At 32.3% G+C, this 20,142-nt stretch overlaps 1 protein-coding gene across 1 annotated transcript in view; it reads right to left on the bottom strand.

Annotated features, from left to right (window-relative positions):
* Nucleotides 1-20,142, bottom strand: part of LOC134723069 (ankyrin repeat domain-containing protein 27-like) — a 53,840-nt gene that overhangs the window by 18,771 nt on the left and 14,927 nt on the right. The window contains exons 12-23 of the mRNA XM_063586707.1: nucleotides 15,610-15,675; nucleotides 14,981-15,065; nucleotides 13,762-13,836; nucleotides 13,202-13,391; nucleotides 9,832-9,971; nucleotides 8,798-8,890; nucleotides 8,279-8,387; nucleotides 7,195-7,355; nucleotides 6,630-6,800; nucleotides 5,673-5,792; nucleotides 2,739-2,933; nucleotides 821-940 (exon numbers count right to left, since the gene is read on the bottom strand). Coding sequence (XP_063442777.1) covers nucleotides 821-940; nucleotides 2,739-2,933; nucleotides 5,673-5,792; nucleotides 6,630-6,800; nucleotides 7,195-7,355; nucleotides 8,279-8,387; nucleotides 8,798-8,890; nucleotides 9,832-9,971; nucleotides 13,202-13,391; nucleotides 13,762-13,836; nucleotides 14,981-15,065; nucleotides 15,610-15,675 — 1,525 coding nt within the window. The remainder of the gene's footprint in view (nucleotides 1-820; nucleotides 941-2,738; nucleotides 2,934-5,672; nucleotides 5,793-6,629; nucleotides 6,801-7,194; nucleotides 7,356-8,278; nucleotides 8,388-8,797; nucleotides 8,891-9,831; nucleotides 9,972-13,201; nucleotides 13,392-13,761; nucleotides 13,837-14,980; nucleotides 15,066-15,609; nucleotides 15,676-20,142) is intronic.

Genomic DNA, 20,142 nt, shown 5'->3' with positions numbered 1-20,142 from the left:
TGAGCATTGTTAATTTCAGCAAATCATAAAATAGATCTATATGGTTTACAATTACAAATTGTGACTTGGACAGAGAGTTGTCTTGTTTGGCAATTTTACGTCTTCTCATAGCTAATAAAATTTGTATTGAACTGACATGTTCCACATATTTTAAAGAGAGATATCATTTTTGCCATTAACCTTTAGCCATATAAAAAAGTTTCACCACAAATCATACAATTCCTGAAATTGTCAATTCAATTTAATTTTAATTCTATGTTTAGAAATTTTAACATATTTTAATGTATAGAAATGGTACTTTAATAAAACAGCTTGTGACTTGGATTAAGATTTACATGAGTTCTTTCTAATGAATTTGGAATCAAAACCTGATATTTTGAAGAAAACAAGTTATGACATCTTGCAAGAAAGTTGGTTTCATTGAGATGGTTTTTATTGTATCTCATATTAACTATAAATATTTGATTAATTGACTTCTGGTGTTTTAACAACACATTTGATCACCACTTTTGGAATTTTTCATGGCGGTCAGTTATTATTGATTGAGGAAGCAGGAGTGCCAGAGAAAACCACCTTTGATAGGAACATTGAATATCCTGGTCAATTAAGATTGGAGTCAAGTGCACCCGCACAGTCAGGGTTCAAATTCACAACCTTGGTGTTGACTGGCTAGTGATTACAGTACTGAGTAGTAGACCTATTTACCCCTAGGTCACCGAGGCCAAACTATAAAAAATTGACTCATTTAAATGTTTTGCTCTGAATTTGAATATTTTTTTTGACAAATACTGTAGATAAGTATTACTGATAAGATTTTTACCTGAATTAACATATCTATTATATCAACAAATCCTTTGTAACAACAAAGATGGAGTGGCGTGTCTAGCATGCTATCTTTAACATTCACATAAGCTCCATTTCCAACTAGATAGTTTGCTATCTGAAAATTAAACAAAATATAAAACAGCATCATCTTAAACATTCCTTAAGGGCATACGATACAGTTTTGATCCTGTATCTAAAGTTTGTTGAAAATTTACATATATATAGGCCTGATTGAATCAAATATGTAATAAAAAAAATATACCTTCATGTGCTACTGTTTAAGAGATAACTGTATTGTATTTGAAGCTTTAAGGACGTCCATCGGTAGTTTTACTGTCGCAAATTTAGTTTACCTGGCGACGCGGAGCGGAGACAGGTAAACGGGTAATTGCGACAGTAAAACTACCGATGGACGTCCGCAAAGCTTCAAATACAATACAGTTAGCTCTATTCTAATGCAAAACAAGTTCATAATTAAATTTCAATCATTATTTAAGTGTAAAATCTTCATTAAAGAAAATTCCGCGAAAAGATGTTATCTTCTTTGGTCCCTACACTAGGTGACGTCATAGGTATTCTTTCGGCGTCAAACATAAATACCGGGCGTTTTCTGGCTTCTCTGCCGCTTCAAAATGTAATAAAATTTGATAAAAAGAAGATTTTTAGGCGCAACAAGTGAGTGTTTTGTTTATTATTGTAGCAATAACATGTCAATACATTCCGAAATGTCGGCTTCCTTAGTTACAGACAAGGAGATAGAGAATTTTACACTTGCTGTCATCCAATCAGAACAATTGTTACACAATAATTGCATTAGAATTTTAGTTAAATGGGGTCGAAATTTTGTATATTTGCTAAAAATTCGGATTTGTGGCCTTATTTTTCTTTGAAAAGAAAGACATAACTTTTTTGTTTTAAAAGATAAACACAATTTGATTTTTGTTATTTTATAAGTATCCTAAAAATTTATGTATTTTTTATTCTGAAATAACTCATATTTGTGAAATGTTCATGAATTTAGAAAAAAAATGTATTTTTTGCTGTATATTTATCAAAATTAAAATGATTGCACTATTTACAGTTTTATAAAATTTTGTCCACATAATCTCCCTGCAAAATGAAACATAATGTTGTTTTAAAAACTAGGGGTCCATGCACTCATTTTCAAATTAAATCAGCTTAAATGATAAAAATCAGTCGAAAAATGCATCTTTTCCTTTATATATGTCACAGTTTGACGTATATCAGTTTTCACCAAGAATTATAAATAAATAAATCAATGTTTTGAAAAAACACACAAACTGTGAGTTGGATCATTATTCTTCATGTCATACCAATCTTCATGGATTTCATGGGTAAAGACTAACCATAAACTTAAATGGATGAAATTTCAATACACTTTTGGTTTATATGGTTTATATGGAAATTTGAGCAAAATCCATGAAATCAAATATCCTTGTCTAATCCTCTAAGGTACATATAAAGTTTATTCTGACATGAAGATAGGCTGGTAAAAAGCTAACTGTAGTGGTGTAATAGAGAATAATCTTTTATACCTGATACACAAATATAATCCTGAGCTCTGTTCGAGGGATTCCATTGTTTGAGGTCTGACTCAGTGTGTGATAGTGAAAAAAATCCATATTGTACTGTATAGAGGTTATTTTTGCAGGGTGTAAATTTTTCGCTTATTTTTGAGGGTGGAACTAAATTAGCAAAATAAATTTCCCCAAATTAAAAGTGATCATGCAAAGGTATTGATAAATTTTTTCGAATTTGCCAAAAATGTCTGTATACTTATTCAATGAAAATCATGAACTTCTATTCAGTGACAGTTTTGTTGGAGTTTGATAAAGTTTGTGCAACCACAACTGATATCTATGTCAGAATAGATATATGATAATTATACTTACATCAGTAAAGCCTAGGTAACAAGCTAAGTGTAGTGGTGTTATATACTTGGAAGTCACATCGTTAATCTTGGCACCTTTGGTTACAAATAAATGGACTAGTTGTAAACTGTTGGCAAGAACAGCTCTGTGAAGAGGCGTGTATCCTTTCTTATCTTTGATCCTTACATGAAGACCATTCTTACCAATACCTGAGATCTACAAAGAAAATTATAAACCTGACCAATTTTTAGGAATTTATGTCAATGAGTTGAATGGGTGAAATTTAAACTCTTGACATTTTAGTGTATAAAGTTTATACATATTTTAATTACCTAACAACTATGAGAATTGGTATATTAAAATAATTCTGAACAATAACACTATTTATCTTAATAATATTAATTGTTTCAACAATTAAAACTCTTTCTGGTGAACTAGCTTCTTACATTTTTACTGCTACTTGTCAAAAGATATCTTTAACTAGAGGCTCTAAAGAGCCTGTGTCGCTCACCTTGGTCTATGTGCATATTAAACAAAGGACACAAATGGATTCATGACAAAATTGTATTTTGGTGATGGTGATGTGTTTGAAGTTCTTACTTTACTGAACGATTTTGCTTCTTACAATTATATCTATCATGAACGTTGCCCATTAGTAACAGAGAACTATATTTGGTAAAAATTTACATAAATTTACCAAATTAATGAAAATTGTTAAAAATTGACTATAAAGGGCAATAACTCCTTAAGGGGTCAATTGACCATTTAGGTCATGTTGACTTATTTGTAGATCTTACTTTGCTGAACATTATTGCTGTTTACAGTTTATCGCTATCTATAATAGTATTCAAGATAACCAAAAACGGCAAAATTTCTTTAAAAATTACCAATTGGAGGGCAGCAACCCAACAACCAGTTGTCCAATTCATCTGAAAAATTCAGGGCAGATAGATATTGACTTGATTAACAATTTAACTTCTTGTCAGATTTGCTCTAGATGCTTTGGTTTCATAGTTATAAGCAAAAAACTGCATTTTACCCCTATGTTCTATTTTTAGCCGTGGCGGCCATCTTGGTTGAATGGCCAGGTCATCGGACACATTTTTCAAACTAGATACCCCAAAGATGATTGTGGCCTAGTAGTTTCAGTGGAGATTTTGTAAAAGATTACTTAGATTTATGAAAAATGATTAAAGATTGACTATAAAGGGCAATAACTCCTAAAGGGGTCAACTGACCATTTTGATCATGTTGACTTATTTGCAAATCTTACTTTGCTGAACATTATTGCTGTTTACAATTTATCTCTATCTATAATAATATTCAAGATAATAACCAAAAACAGCAAAATTTCCTCAAAATTACCAATTCAGGGGCAGCAACCCAACAACCGATTGACCAATTCATCTGAAAATTTCAGGGCAGATAGTTCTTGACCTGATAAACATTTTTATCCCATGTCAGATTTCCTCAAAATGCTTTGGTTTTTGAGTTATAAGCCAAAAACTGCATTTTACCCCTTTGTTCTATTTTTAGCCGTGGCGGCCATATTGGTTGGTTGACCAGGTCACGCCACACATTTTTTAAACTAGATACCCCAAAGATGATTGTGGCCAAGTTTGGATTAATTTGGCCAAGTAGTTTCAGAGGAGAAGATTTTTGTAAAAGATTACTTTAATTTACGAAAAATGGTTAAAAATTGACTATAAAGGGCAATAACTCCTAAACGGGTCAACTGACCATTTTGGTCATGTTGACTTATTTGTAGATCTTACTTTGCTGAACATTATTGCTGTTTACAGTTTATCTCTAACTATAATAATATTCAAGATAATAACCAAAAACAGCAAAATTTCTTCAAAATTACCAATTCAGGGGCAGCAACCCAACAACCGATTGACCGATTCATCTGAAAATTCAGGGCAGATAGATCTTGACCTGATAAACATTTTTACCCCATGTCAGATTTGCTCTAAATGCTTTGGTTTTTGAGTTATAAGCCAAAAACTGCATTTTACCCCTATGTTCTATTTTTAGCCGTGGCGGCCATCTTGGTTGGTTGACCAGGTCACGCCACACATTTTTTAAACTAGATACCCCAAAGATGATTGTGGCCAAGTTTGGATTAATTTGGCCAAGTAGTTTCAGAGGAGAAGATTTTTGTAAAAGATTACTTTAATTAACGAAAAATGGTTAAAAATTGACTATAAAGGGCAATAACTCCTAAACGGGTCAACTGACCATTTTGGTCATGTTGACTTATTTGTAGATCTTACTTTGCTGAACATTATTGCTGTTTACAGTTTATCTCTAACTATAATAATATTCAAGATAATAACCAAAAACAGCAAAATTTCTTCAAAATTACCAATTCAGGGGCAGCAACCCAACAACCAATTGACCGATTCATCTGAAAATTTCAGGGCAGATAGATCTTGACCTGATAAACATTTTTACCCCATGTCAGATTTGCTCTAAATGCTTTGGTTTTTGAGTTATAAGCCAAAAACTGCATTTTACCCCTACGTTCTATTTTTAGCCGTGGCGGCCATCTTTGTTGGTTGACCGGGTCACGCCACACATTTTTTAAACTAGATACCCCAATGATGATTGTGGCCAAGTTTGGTTTGATTTGGCCCAGTAGTTTCAGAGGAGAAGATTTTTGTAAAAGTTAACGACGACGGACGACGACGGACGACGACGGACGACGGACGCCAAGTGATGAGAAAAGCTCACTTGGCCCTTCGGGCCAGGTGAGCTAAAAATGATAACTAAAATGGGTAATTTTTCTATTTACTATATAGCTTTGAAAACTGATAAAACTGGTGTAGTTTTTTTTTAGTTGTACCCTTCTCTCATCAAAGATTGTGCTAGTTGCATATCTTTTTGAAAAGCTTTTCTGAAGTTTTTGTCTCATTTAATTGTTGTGATATTTTTCAATATCTGTAAACTTACCTTTTGAACTTGAGTACATTTTTTACATTGACACAAAGGATGGCACATTTCCAGTGAGTTTGGTGAGATAGGTTCCGTTTCTTCACTGTCCAAGCTGGTCCAGCCCAAGTGAAACTGTACCTAAAAAACAGGTAACTTCATTTTAGCATTAAAAAATTATCTTTAGGAATTGTTATTCATTTATATTTATTGAATCAAATCAGTTAATCCTTCAACAGTTTATTGGAAACGTCACTTCAAATTGACAGTTTTATATTCTAAAGCATTCTGAGTAATATTTTCAACAGCTTGCACTAAAATATCAACGGTCAAAACAATGTCATAAACAATGGATATCTAAATAATGATATAACGTTTATTTTCATTTTAGTGTACAAAAAATCAAACTAACTCATTATATTCTAAAAAAGCTCAAAATCAGTTAACTACTACAGTGTTAACATAAGAACCTTTTGTACTAACCAAGGGAATATCCTTATCTTCATTGGCCTTGTAGAATAAGGCTATATCAGAGGGCTGTATAGCCAGTTGAGTTTGTTAAAAACTTCCATATATATATGTCTAGCGGGATGGTTACAGTGCAGGCGATTTGGTGTCAAGATAACTCAGTAGCATGGGTTCGAATCTCAGTGAGGGAAGAACAAAAAATTTGCTTTCGCAAATTTACAGATTTAACATTGTTGGGTTGATGTTTAGAAGAGTTGTATATACGTAATGTACACAGCCATGTATCACCATCACTGATGGCGATCCGATGGATAAATCTGTTGTTGAGTTGTCACTGGCTCAGACGTACTTATATATGGGAATTTGTGTTATAGTTTTTATTATTATATATATCAGAGGGTAATATCATAAGAAAATTTTACACTTACCAAGGGAATATCATTATCTTTAATAGCCTTGTATAACAAGGCTATATGAGAGGGAAATACTACAAGAACATTATGTACAAACCAGGGGAATATCCTTATCTTCAATGGCCTTGTATAACAATGCTATCTGTTTTTCCTCCATCAGATCTAGAGATTCCACCATAGGTGTATTAGGTAAAGATACTGATTCTGTACGGCGCTTGGTTTCATGGTCATGTTTCACTACTTTTACATAACTGTAGTCTAAATCTGACTATAGTTAAATAGAAACAAAATATTGTCAATTGAGGAATATTAGACCATTTTTCTAGTGCTATTAGTATAGTTTCCTGCAAGTATTCAAGTAATCAAAAGATGGTATAGGCTGGCTTGTCTCACATGCTTTATTATTCATGATTAAATATGATGGTGAAAGTCTTTAAGAACAAGGTTTTACTACATGTATCATATAAACTTAATGTTATCCAGAAGGATAGGTACACTATTATTCTACACATTTATTATTGACCTGTATTTCCTCATCTTTCCTTATTTGTAATGCATACATTATAACATTTCAGATGCATCAAAGCATTTAAATAACTATTTTCAAGATGTGGGAAAAAATTGGATGCAACAATAACAATACAATTTTAATGTGCACTCACTTGTGAGTATGATCTAGACATATCTATCTTTGGATTCGTTGCAAAGTCAGTAAATATCTGTACAACGTTTTTGTTCTGTGCCAGACTTAACGCTGTCTGTTTCTTTCTATTTTTTATAGTAACATCAGCCCCATTCTCTAGTAATGAGTTCACAATGGTACCTGAATAGAAAATTGGAAATAAACTGGGAATCTTTTTTTTCTTTAAACAAAGAATTTAATGAAATATTGGCAAACAGTAATTCATCATTATATTAAATTTAACAACCTTGCAAATGCAAGTTATTTATCAAATAATTATTTTCACTATTCTTGTAACATCCATTTTACTGATAAACAATCACATAAGGACTCATTTCACAGTTCTGTTCCAAGGATTTAGCCTATAGAAACTTATATAAATGTTGAGACATCTTTGAAAATAAAAGAGACATCTGTTGGAAGTACAGTGGATTCATTTTTTTTCGTGGGTATCAATTTTCATGGATTGATGAAAACTTGCATTTTGTTTGATATTTGATTTTGTAGTTTTCCCAATCTCTGCATACATTGTCTATAGAAAATTATAATTCGTGGAAAATTTGAATTCTCTGTTCACCTGTACCCATGAACATTGGTAATATAAGTATATGTAAAAGAGCACTAATATTTCTGTTTGTATTCAGAAAATTGTAATAGGCATCTAGCAGAGACATATGGTTTGATATTCACATCTCTTTTAAGTAATTTTTATGTTATTGAACAAGAATATGTGTGGTACTAAGAGAGGAATACACAAAATATCTAGCAATTTTTTTTCTGTTTGTTACATTGATACATTTCCTTAATAACTCCTTAAAAATCCTTTCTTTTTCACTTTTCCTGACAGCCTTTCTGTATAATTAAAAATGTTTGTAAAGGCCTTTATTGATTACTTTGCAATGAAGACAAAATGGTGAAAATATATCCTCAAGTGATCTTTAGGGAAGATCAGAATCATAGACAATAAAGACATGAAAATAAAACTTTCCAAACAGTTTTGGACTTTGAATTAACAAAATTTGAATTTGACTAAAATAAACAACTCCAGTACTAGTATAACTTACCATAGCCCCATTTTGCTGCTAAATGAAGTGGTGTATCTCCTCTCTCATTCTGTGCATTAATATCTAACTTTATTCTGGATACATCAGAAAATACTAAACCTTTCACACACTAAAAGTACAGATTTAAAAAAAACATTCAAATATATTCACACTTAAAATTTGAACAATTTGTCTAACAAGTAGTCAATTTTATTCCAATTTTATAAAGTGATTTTTTCAAGCTAGGCCCAAAAAATGACAGAAAACAGTTTGCTTTTCTCTGTTATTGGACACATCATATGAAGAAATATAGATTCCTCAAACAAATCTATAGGGACATAAGTTCAATAAATCTATTCTGGAAAAAAAGTTGCTGATAATAATTTGAATAACTAAAATGTTTGAAGAAACCCAAATGAAAATCAAAATGAAAAAATCAACCTCCATTTCAAACAAATTGTTGTTTTGCTAAGTATGCCCCAACTATAGCTAGTAATTTAAAGTATAAAAAAAAAACTTGACGAAGGTATGAATACTAACATCTTCATGTCCGTTATCAACACACAGATGTAGTGGTGTGTTCCCGACCCCGTCTGTCAACATAACATCTGCTTTAAAGTGGAGCAGTAACAACTGAAAAATGCAAACAATAAATGTGTAGAAATATGTTTGTACTTTCTTATTTGTACAACATGAGATTCAGATTTCAGCTCTTTGTCAGAAAACTTTACTCAGTAGTCATGTTTGTGCCTAAAACTAGATTCAGTAATTTGATTGGTTGAATTATGAATCTAAGTTTTATAACCCTACTATAAATCTATATGACCCTCACAGCCTTTTCCTACAGTTTTGATTCCTATTTTCTCAACCTTCATATGAACTTTTATCAAGAAAAAAGAGTACAATCATCATAATTATTTAAGGAATGACTGTAATATTTTCTCTGTCTTTGAAGAAATAACATGAAAAATTTGGTGCACACTGAATAACGTGTGTAGCGGGTTATCTATCAGTGTGCACCACATTTTTTATGTTATTTCGAATAGACAGAAAAAATATTACAGCCATTTCTTATAATTTAATTCTAAATTCCATTTTATACCGTAGAAAACTATGAAAAAACATTGATGACGTCACAGTCACATGACTGAATTATATCTATGGGCTGATAACAAAATAATGTCAGCCTATCAAAAAATGTGTTACATCCAAAATTAAATTATTTCCTGATCATCACTATATTTCTATGAGAGTTGGATGATGGAAGTTTTTAACGACTTTGACTGACTATTCAGCCCTTGCACAGTCTTCTATTAAAGTATTATATGCATAATAATCTTAAATACTGGTAGGTCTCTCATATTTGGTACTGTACCTATCTTTCGTTCATATAGTTTTTAAAATTCTATCAAAATTTTCATGGTGCAAAAATTTCCATTACGGAAAGTATTTGTAACTGTTCTTCCCTGTACATGTATGGGTCTCATTTTTTGTGGGTTTTTTTTTACCTGCAGGTAAGAATAGAGATAAGCTAAAGTAATATGTGGATTAAAGAACAAGCATATTGTACTAACAATTATATTCTGAAATCCTTTTTGACAAGCAAGGTGAAGAGGTGTAAGTCCTAGGTAGTCACTAGCATTCACTATAGCACCATGTTGAATAAGAACATCTATTAAATGTGCCTGGCCATGTAAAGCAGCAATGTGTAGAGCTGGAAATAAATAACACAAATAATGTATTATTACATTGTATTTACATACAGACAATAGCAAGTGTAGAAATAAAAGTATATAAAAATTGAGACATTTTGTTCTATTATTATATAAAAGATACTAATTCTAGTAGATTTTCAGCATTCCACAAAATACAAATTTCACATAATTTTGGGTTCATAATCTGTCAAAATCAAAAATCATATACACTCACTACTGTTTTCAATCCACTAAAAATTTGGAAGAAATGTATTATAATAGGAGTTATGACCTGATTTATTTAGTTTTTGTATTTAAAACCTTATAATCTGTGAACATACTTGTGTAACCTTTGACCTTGGAATCTGTGAACATACTTGTGTAACCTTTGACCTTGGAATCTGTGAACATACTTGTGTAACCTCTAATCTTAAAATCATTGAACATACTTGTGTAACCTCTAACCTTAGAATCTGTGAACATGCCTGTTTAACCTTTGACCTTAGAAACTGTGCACATACCTGTGTAACCTCTAATCTAATCAAAGCCTGAAAGGCTGTAAAAGCAATTGCTGCCATGTTTATGTTTTGGGGACTTTTTTTTCATCCACATATATTTAAGAATTAAACATGACAGGAGTGTTGTCTAGTGAGAATTAAGAAGGTTTTAACTTTATATCAATTAAAGACTTTAGCAGAAAGTCATTTTTAATATGTTTTATATTTCACAAGGAGACAACACGTTTACCAGGCTAAAGTTGGGTTCAGATATACATGTGCTGAAACATATAACTCCAAGAGAAATTATTATGGATTATCCCCTAGTAGTGTTTGTAACTGGGCAATAATTTCCTTTATTGATTTAATTTTCATAATTAATTTAAATTTAACACTTCAGTTAAAACATTTCAACTTTCCAGACGCAAATGTTGAAAAACGGAAAAGAAACAAAATATTTTACAAGACATAAACATGTAAAAAATAAATATATATATTTCAGCTGACTAAAAGTATTTTCATAATGTTACTTTGTCATCATTTCTTAAAAACTAAGTCCCAAACGTTATTGCTCAATTGATATGTGTCATCATCATGCGGTACGAGATAACTATAATTCTCATGCAATCCCGAAAAGAGGGGCCATCACAGACAAACATGACATTAAATCGTCATTATACGAACAAGAACAAACAGCTCTAAGTTGCTTTGATATCTATCCAATTTTCAGGAAACATTGTGAAAATGATCTTCAATATTTCGAAAACATGTGAAATAAAATTGCAAACACGGTGGACCGTCGAGGGTCAACAAACGTAGTAGACTCGTCCATTGGAAAGACGAGGATAATGGTTTCATCATTTGTCATGCATACCCAGTTTTGAATATGATATCCAAAAAGGATGTACTTTTTTTAATCTATGAAACTAGAAAATTCCAAATTGTAAATATCTCTTCATCTGGACTTGGCATCTATAAGTTTGGACGGGTCCATTTCATTAGTAAGGTGATCGATAAATCTTACGGAGTTATGACAAAAAAGGAAAACAAACTTATTGTTATGTGTTTTTAACAAGGGTTTCGTTCCTCCAAATTATTTGAGCAAACAAATCAACAAAATACGTCAGTTAACTTTGTCTATTTTAAGATTACAGGTAATCATTTGAGATCATTTGACACTACGTATAACCTGATAACCTGTGTAGTGATTTTGATTTTACGATAAATTTATGAATGAACGACAATTTTATGAATGAACAAGAGCACCTGACCTCTTTCTTAAAAAACACCAATTAAACATATAAAACCGTATATTATAAAAGATAATTCAGTCAAATTTTCAATACTAAATCAACAACTGAAATGATTCCATATTTTGTTGAAACATCGTACGAACGGAAAACGGAATCGCAGGTATAAAAATGCATTTTTTTCACTCGGACGTCTATATTTTTTGATAGTCAAACGGTTGTCCCCCTAAATACAAAAATACATCTACAAGAACGTATGCTGAAACTTCTTAAATCCACTAACGTTTTTCAAAAGTTTCAAGCTATGTATTGCATTAGAAAACTTACATAGGTGTTTAAGAATGACAGACTAGGAGCCTGTTTAACAAAATACTATGGCTTGATCTGGGCGGAGTCTCTGATCTGGGTCACAAAGATGGCCATACGCGACGGCATGAAAGCAATTGCTTTAAAAATCAGTGAACATGCCTGTGTAACCTTTAACCTTAGAAACTGTGAACATACCTGTGTAACCTCTAACCTTGGAATCTGTGAATATACCTGTGTAACCTCTAACCTGAGAATCTGTGAACATACCTGTGTAACCTTTGACCTTGGAATCTGTGAACATACCTGTGTAACCTTTGACCTTACAATCTGTGAACATAAATGTGTAACCTCTAACCTTAGAATCTGTGAACATACCTGTGTAACCTCTATCATCTCTGGTGTAGGCTGTTACCAGGTTTTCATCTGTTTTGACTTGTGACGTAAGACGTGAACATTTATCACAGCCACACAGAGGATGGCACATTAACATACCTGTGTAACCTCTATCATCTCTGGTGTAGGCTGTTACCAGGTTTTCATCTGTTTTGACTTGTGACGTAAGACGTGAACATTTATCACAGCCACACAGAGGATGGCACATTAACATACCTGTGTAACCTCTATCATCTCTGGTGTAGGCTGTTACCAGGTTTTCATCTGTTTTGACTTGTGACGTAAGACGTGAACATTTATCACAGCCACACAGAGGATGGCACATTAACATACCTGTGTAACCTCTATCATCTCTGGTGTAGGCTGTTACCAGGTTTTCATCTGTTTTGACTTGTGACGTAAGACGTGAACATTTATCACAGCCACACAGAGGATGGCACATTAACATACCTGTGTAACCTCTATCATCTCTGGTGTAGGCTGTTACCAGGTTTTCATCTGTTTTGACTTGTCACGTAAGACGTGAACATTTATCACAGCCACACAGAGGATGGCACATTAACATACCTGTGTAACCTCTATCATCTCTGGTGTAGGCTGTTACCAGGTTTTCATCTGTTTTGACTTGTGACGTAAGACGTGAACATTTATCACAGCCACACAGAGGATGGCACATTAACATACCTGTGTAACCTCTATCATCTCTGGTGTAGGCTGTTACCAGGTTTTCATCTGTTTTGACTTGTCACGTAAGACGTGAACATTTATCACAGCCACACAGAGGATGGCACATTAACATACCTGTGTAACCTCTATCATCTCTGGTGTAGGCTGTTACCAGGTTTTCATCTGTTTTGACTTGTGACGTAAGACGTGAACATTTATCACAGCCACACAGAGGATGGCACATTAATGGACTGATATCATCCTGACCAGACTTAGACTTCCTCAGTAATGTTATCACAGCTGATTCATCACCACATTGCACATACTGAAAGTTTAATTAAATTCATTTTCGCTACCATACAATAAATTATTTTAAACACAAATATGTGATGATATGTCTGTAATTATTTTTTAATATTTTTTGACAACTTTTCAATGATTAAGCTATGAAAAGTCAAAAGAACATTTCCTGCCAAAATTTCAATGCCTAATATCTCGAAAACAAGCACATTGACCCATTTTTTTTTTTTTAATTTTTATCTTCTGGTTCCCTTATTAGTTTATTATCAATATAAACTGGTATTTTGAAAAGCTTATTATTTTGAAATTGAGAAGCGAACTCCCTTAATGTTAGCTTACTCCCTTATTAGGCTGAACATTTTCTCCAAAGAAACAGATTTTTGCCTTTACTTTACCTGAAAAAATCTGTCTACAATACTACTGGATGTCTGTCGATTGATTTCTGTCTTACTGTCATGTTTGGGAAAAACCTGTAATTAAAAACTTATTTATATCAGGGTAAAATGCATCATTCTAAAAATGAAATGTAGTTAATTAACACTTTAAATCTTCTATGGAAAGAGGAAAATTGAGAAATATAACTCCAAAATACTATGATATATTGTGTGTTTGTTCAGCAGATTTTTGCTGTGGTAAACACATGTATGTCTATAAGTACTGATTAATTATAAGGTTGTCTGCATATTAATATTGTGTAAAATATCAGCTGTGAGTCTCCATATGAAGCTTTTTGTTGAGTAAGCACAGGGAATGATTTCAAAAAGGCTTCATATTGTGTCGAGCAGCTGATATTTTACCATATCAATATGCAAACAAACAGATAAATGATTTGTCGGGTTGTATTTCTATTTTGTATAATAGAAACAAGTGTTTTCCTTGCTTCACCAGCAAACTAGAAGATAACTTGATAACTTCAGGTAAAACTCGATTCATTTGTTATCACACGGATGATATGTCAGGGTCAACATTTTTTGATGTCACAAAGCCATTATATACAATTTAACTGAGCAGAGCGATACAGACAGTGGGATGACTAATATCAGATTTTATCGGACCTCAGATGAATTATCACGTTTTGATTGGTTAAACGCTGTCACGCGGTAACCCCCTATGAGACCTCATATGGGGTTCATGACGCGTTAATGGCGACATCATCTATTAATGTTGTTGTGTTTTATTGTTTATTTTTCAACAAAACGCAGCAGAAAAAGTCCAGAGTCCGATAAATTCGTTATACGATTAACTACTGACCCCCTATGGATCCATAGAGGGTGAATAAAATTCATAGGGGACTCGGCCTCTGGCCTTACCCCCTATTGATTTTACTAACCTTCTATGGATCTGTATGGGGTCAGTAGCAAACCATACAACTTAAAGTATAGACACATGTCCCAAGTTTTTAGTGTAAATGGATTGCAGAATCATTGTCAACACATCTCCTTTCATTGGTATACATTGTAAAGATAGAAAGTATGTACCTATAACATAGATGTATTTTAGCCTTCATGTATCGATGGTGTGTGCCCCACATCTCCTTATATTCATTTTATGATTACATTACATCAGAGTGAAACTATTTTGAACTAAATACAAAAGTGTAATAAGTATACCTACAACAATATTAGCCTTGCTTGATTCTTCTGTTAGTTTACCACTCTTTATATGTTCTAACCCTGCCTCGACTGTAGTCAAGTAATACCTGGATATAATATAATCAAAATAAAACTATCAATAGTGTAATTTTCAATAGTTATCATTCATTCAATTGTTATTCCTAACACAAGAATATTTTAATAAACCTTCAGCAACTTTTAGTTTTTCCTCTTAACTGTATTTATCTTATAATGTAAAATACTACAGTCCTGGTTTATTGTCTTCAAACAGTCAATTGAAAAGTTTTTGCAACACAGCAGGTAACAAAAACATCATCATTGTACATTTACAATAAAGGTTGGTAAAATGGACAAATCTGTCAGAAGATTAGATTTCTTCCATTATAAATATTCTTTTAACTTGGATTCTAATTGTCTTATTATGATGTCCTCAAATTATGTGACAGATTCATTTGATGAAAATTGCTTTAAAATCTGTATTTATGGGCTATTTTATGAAAACTAAATAAAACCCAGAGAATGCAGTGTAAAAATGGGGTAACCACCTAAAGAGGTCTATATTGTTCAAATACTTTTCCACTGTTCAAAACTATTTGACACCGACCCATCACATTCAATCACATGACTTACAAGTATTCATCATCATCTGTAGTTCTAGAAAAATGGAAATGCTTCATATACATAAGATTTGCCATCCTGAAAAATAAAATATACATTAGATTTGCCATCCTGCAAAATAAAATATACATAAGATTTGCCATCCTGAAAAATAAAATATACATTAGATTTGCCATCTTGCAAAATAAAATATACATAAGATTTGCCATCCTGTAAAATAAAATATACATAAGATTTGCCATCCTGAAAAATAAAATATACATAAGATTTGCCATCCTGTAAAATAAAATATACACAAGAAGATTTGCCATCCTGAAAATCAAATATACTTAGGATTTGCCATCCTGCAAAATAAAACTGCAATGTTTAATATACTTATTTCTCCTATTTCTTATTTCTGAATTTTGACTTGGAAACAGTTATTAAGAACTGAGCAATTTTGAAAAGATCCAGAAGATATTAGGATATATTTTGATACAGATGAGTTTCAATCTTGCTATTTGTTTTTCTTTTTGGTTGAATCATTTGATGATTGAAGTGTCAAATCAGGAGCCTGTAATTCAGTGGTTGTCGTTTGTTTATGTGTTACATATTTGTTTTTAGTTCATTTTTTTACATAAATAAGGCCGTTAGTTTTCTCGTTTGAATTGTTTTACATTGTCTTATCAGGGCCTTTTATAGCTGACTATGCGGTATGGGCTTTGCTCATTGTTGAAGGCCGTATAGTGACCTATAGTTGTTAATGTTTGTTTCATTTTGGTCTTTTGTGGATAGTTGTCTCATTGGCAATCATTCCACATCTTCTTTTTATATCTTATTGCAAATCCCTAGTAAAGCAGAAATATATTTGATATCTTCTGATAAAAGAGTTAGTCAGCAGTACAGGTATTAGGTCAAGGTTTTTAAATGACATTTAGTAAGATTGAAAAAAAACATGGTTTCATTATTTCAAAGTTCTTTGAATGTTAAATGACCAAGCATCAACTTTAAAAGTTGCACAGTTATGAGGACACTTCCAAATGCAATTTTTTATCATTAAGAGAAACTTTAAATACCCTTTGTAGTGGCTGCAACATGATAAATCAAACTAATGCATCTCATTGAAGGTGGAAATACTGCAAATCTTTTCCCAAAACCAACTGAAATTATTGTTGGAGAAAACATTTGTTTTCACAAGAATAGACAGACAGACAAATAGACAGATAGAGTACCAACTGTATGATCTTATGAAACTTTTTTTCACTTTTCCTCACACTGTTTCTAGCAAGGTCTTGAGCAGTAGACATGGTAGATAAATCTGCAACTCACTAATTGGGAACATCAGATTAAACATCCATAACTTTCAAGTAAGGAATACAGTGTAACCTGCATAGTCCGAAACCTGAGTATTGCAACATCCTGCTTTAACCAACACATTTTCATGGTCCCAAAATATGCATATCCTTGCAGAATCAAAGAGCAGAATGCTCTGAGGGATACGATTGCCATAGTTTTTCGTTGACACATGTATAGCAGTTCTGCCAAATTTTCATTGAACAAATGCATGAGATTTGGCCAAAATTCAAAAGATCAAAGAGGAAAGAAATAGATCCAAGAATACTTTTGCAAAAAAAGCATGAACATGCGCAAGTCTCAAGCATTTTTGGCCGGTAACCCTGGTACAGCTGAATAGTATTATTCTCTAAACTAATTCAACTGCACATGCAAAATGTAACAATCTGAATAGTCACTCAACTTAAAGAATAGCCAATCCCCGTTACAAGTGTATGAGCCATGTACTTATTGTGTTTTATCGAATTATAGTTATCCTGTACCATTGTAAACTCGTACCATTAAAAAAAAACTTGTACCAATGCAAACTCGTACCATTGCTAACTCGTACCAACTTATTTAAATGCATTCAAATGGTGTTAAATGATGAATATACATGATATACGTTACTTTCACCCAATACCTCTTAAGTCTGTAAAATGTATATAATTTGAAAGTACAATGACCAATTTGTAGCTTATGTTCCTTGTATATTGGATAGAAAATACTGTGGCAGATGTAGATAATTAAGGTATATACAGTTTCACCCGAAGAAAATTTTTCATGAATAATTAAATCTTAGCAGTTAGTCAAAATGATTGCCAAAATTATTTTTACTGTCTATAAATAAACGTAACAATGAAATTTAACTGATTCCTGTTAAGGGGGTCTGCATTTTCCCCGCCAAAAAAGCACATGGCTTTCAACAATTGTAAACATAGCATTCAATTTGTGATCATGGATTACAGTTTTAATTAACTTAAATTGGATAGATACATATTCAACATGTTCAATTTTAATAAGGTGCAGTTAAAGCAATGTTTTAACTTTCCTCTGGATTAAGTTCTACAGTGGCGGATCCAGAACTTTTCCTAAGGGGGAGCCCGCTGACTGACCTAAGAGGGGGCCCGCCTATGTTCTAGTTTGAAAGATCAGTTAAAACATTAATGCTTTAAAACATTCTTTATTTTTGTCTTAGTTTTCATTTAACTCCTGTGTAAAATTCAAGTAATTCAACTTTATTTCTATTAAGTTTACAAACAGAAACCCATAAAACATCATATTTTTTATATATTTTTCTGAATGTTACGACTTCCCAGTAGTACAAGTTAACTTTTTTGGTTCCAATGCCGTGGTACGAGTTAACTTGCTTCCGTATCTTATCACCGTAATTCTAGGAGGAACCCTAAACTGGACCCCTATTGTGTTCACTTATCGCTACACTGACCTGCGGTGCGAAGCTATATATAGAACGGCGGACCAGTTTAGGAGGAACCCCATTTCTTACTCTTTAATTATTGAAGTTCCTTTGGGTCAGAGGGCATGACTCCTTTCCGTACACACTCCTCTGTTTACATTGAGATCGTTCTTAATATAAAACGACGTTTACCGGCATTAACGAGTTAATTCTTCTTGACGAATACTTCGAAAAAGGGAGACAACTCGAAACGATAACATGGAAGATTCCATTTCTGCTGAAGGGGTGTTATAGGTAATTTTTACGATGAAACAAAATTATGCATGTGATTTAAAATAATGCAACAACAATAGCTCTCCATATGCAGACAGACATAGAAAGAATCCCATGAGTTTCAAATTAATCACGGAAGCGGGGAATCACTCAATCTGATACCCCTTGAAATCAGGAAAACTACACGCATGTGGGGTCTCACTAATTAGCGACAAAAAGCGTCAAGAAGCGACAAGAAGAAAAATAATAAGTGACAAAAAGCAACAAGAAGCTATTTAGCGACAAGAATACATTTTGTTATCACATACATTAAAATATTTTTTAGGATTATATTGAAAGATGAAGAAATAAAAAAAAAATCGATGAAGAGATTGTGTACTTTTTATTATCATATTGATAGATGTAGAAATTAAACATGTGTAAGAGCAAAGGAAATGTAAACTCTATAAAATGAAAATAAAAACAAAGATTTGTCACCTTCCTTTTGAAGGATTTAATAAAACAAAAACATGAAATATTATTTCCTTCCTAACTGTACAATTAATTTTTCCTGATAGGACCAACATTAGCTGTGGCTTCACTCTAAGATAATACACAATTAAGAGCAACAAATGAGATTAACTAGGTGCGTGTCCTTTGTTTTATTGCAACAATAACATCCATTAACACCTTCATCAATTACACGCACCAGAATATAAAATTATTGTACCGAATAGTGAACACCTGTTGAAAACTCAAGATTGTCATCAGTTTCCTTTAATCTTCAATCTATATGCATAAACATGATAAATATCGTTAAATGAGACAATACACTAAATAAAATGATAAAAAATATTCACATTTTAATTATGTTTTCCTCTTGTTTGATTTCAGTTCTTAATTTGTATTTCACAATTTGTGTATGTATTTTCTGGACAATTATGCACAAATAATGCATTTTGCAAGTTAATTATATATTGTACAAAAATGGTTTTAAAAACTAATAAAAAGACAAAATATACTTCCTGTGATACCTTATAAAATATCATGTAAATAAATGTAGCAACTGAATTCGATTTACAAGTTTCATTTCCCCCCCTATCAAAATTAACTTTCATGTCGTTGAAATTGTTTTCTTTTGCATATTTTTTTAATATTTATTTCGAATAAGTAATATAAATAAAAAAATGTTTTCTTGTCGCTAAATAGTTTCTTGTTGCTAATATTATTCTTCTTGTCGCTTCTCGACGCTTTTTGTCTCTACAATTCTTTTTGTCTCTAATTAGTGAGACCACGCATAGACATTAATACATAAACAAACCGCGACTTGCGATTTGGAACAAGAACGTTTATTAAATGATATGATGAATGGTTCTCCATTTATTTATGAGAGTACAGTATCAAATATCAGTTTCATAACGGTAAAATATAGAAATACTCCACTTCAGTTCTTGTGACAGAAATAGAATTATCGATCTCGCAAGTTATCAAAATTTGGGAATTCCCTCTGACGTGTTTCTAAATTTATAAAAACACTAAATATAAATACTGTTTAATTCTGATTT

Source organism: Mytilus trossulus, chromosome 6 (assembly GCF_036588685.1).
Source record: "Mytilus trossulus isolate FHL-02 chromosome 6, PNRI_Mtr1.1.1.hap1, whole genome shotgun sequence".
In the NCBI taxonomy this organism is placed as follows: Eukaryota; Metazoa; Mollusca; class Bivalvia; order Mytilida; family Mytilidae; genus Mytilus; species Mytilus trossulus.
This window is presented reverse-complemented; position numbering and strand designations above follow the sequence as displayed.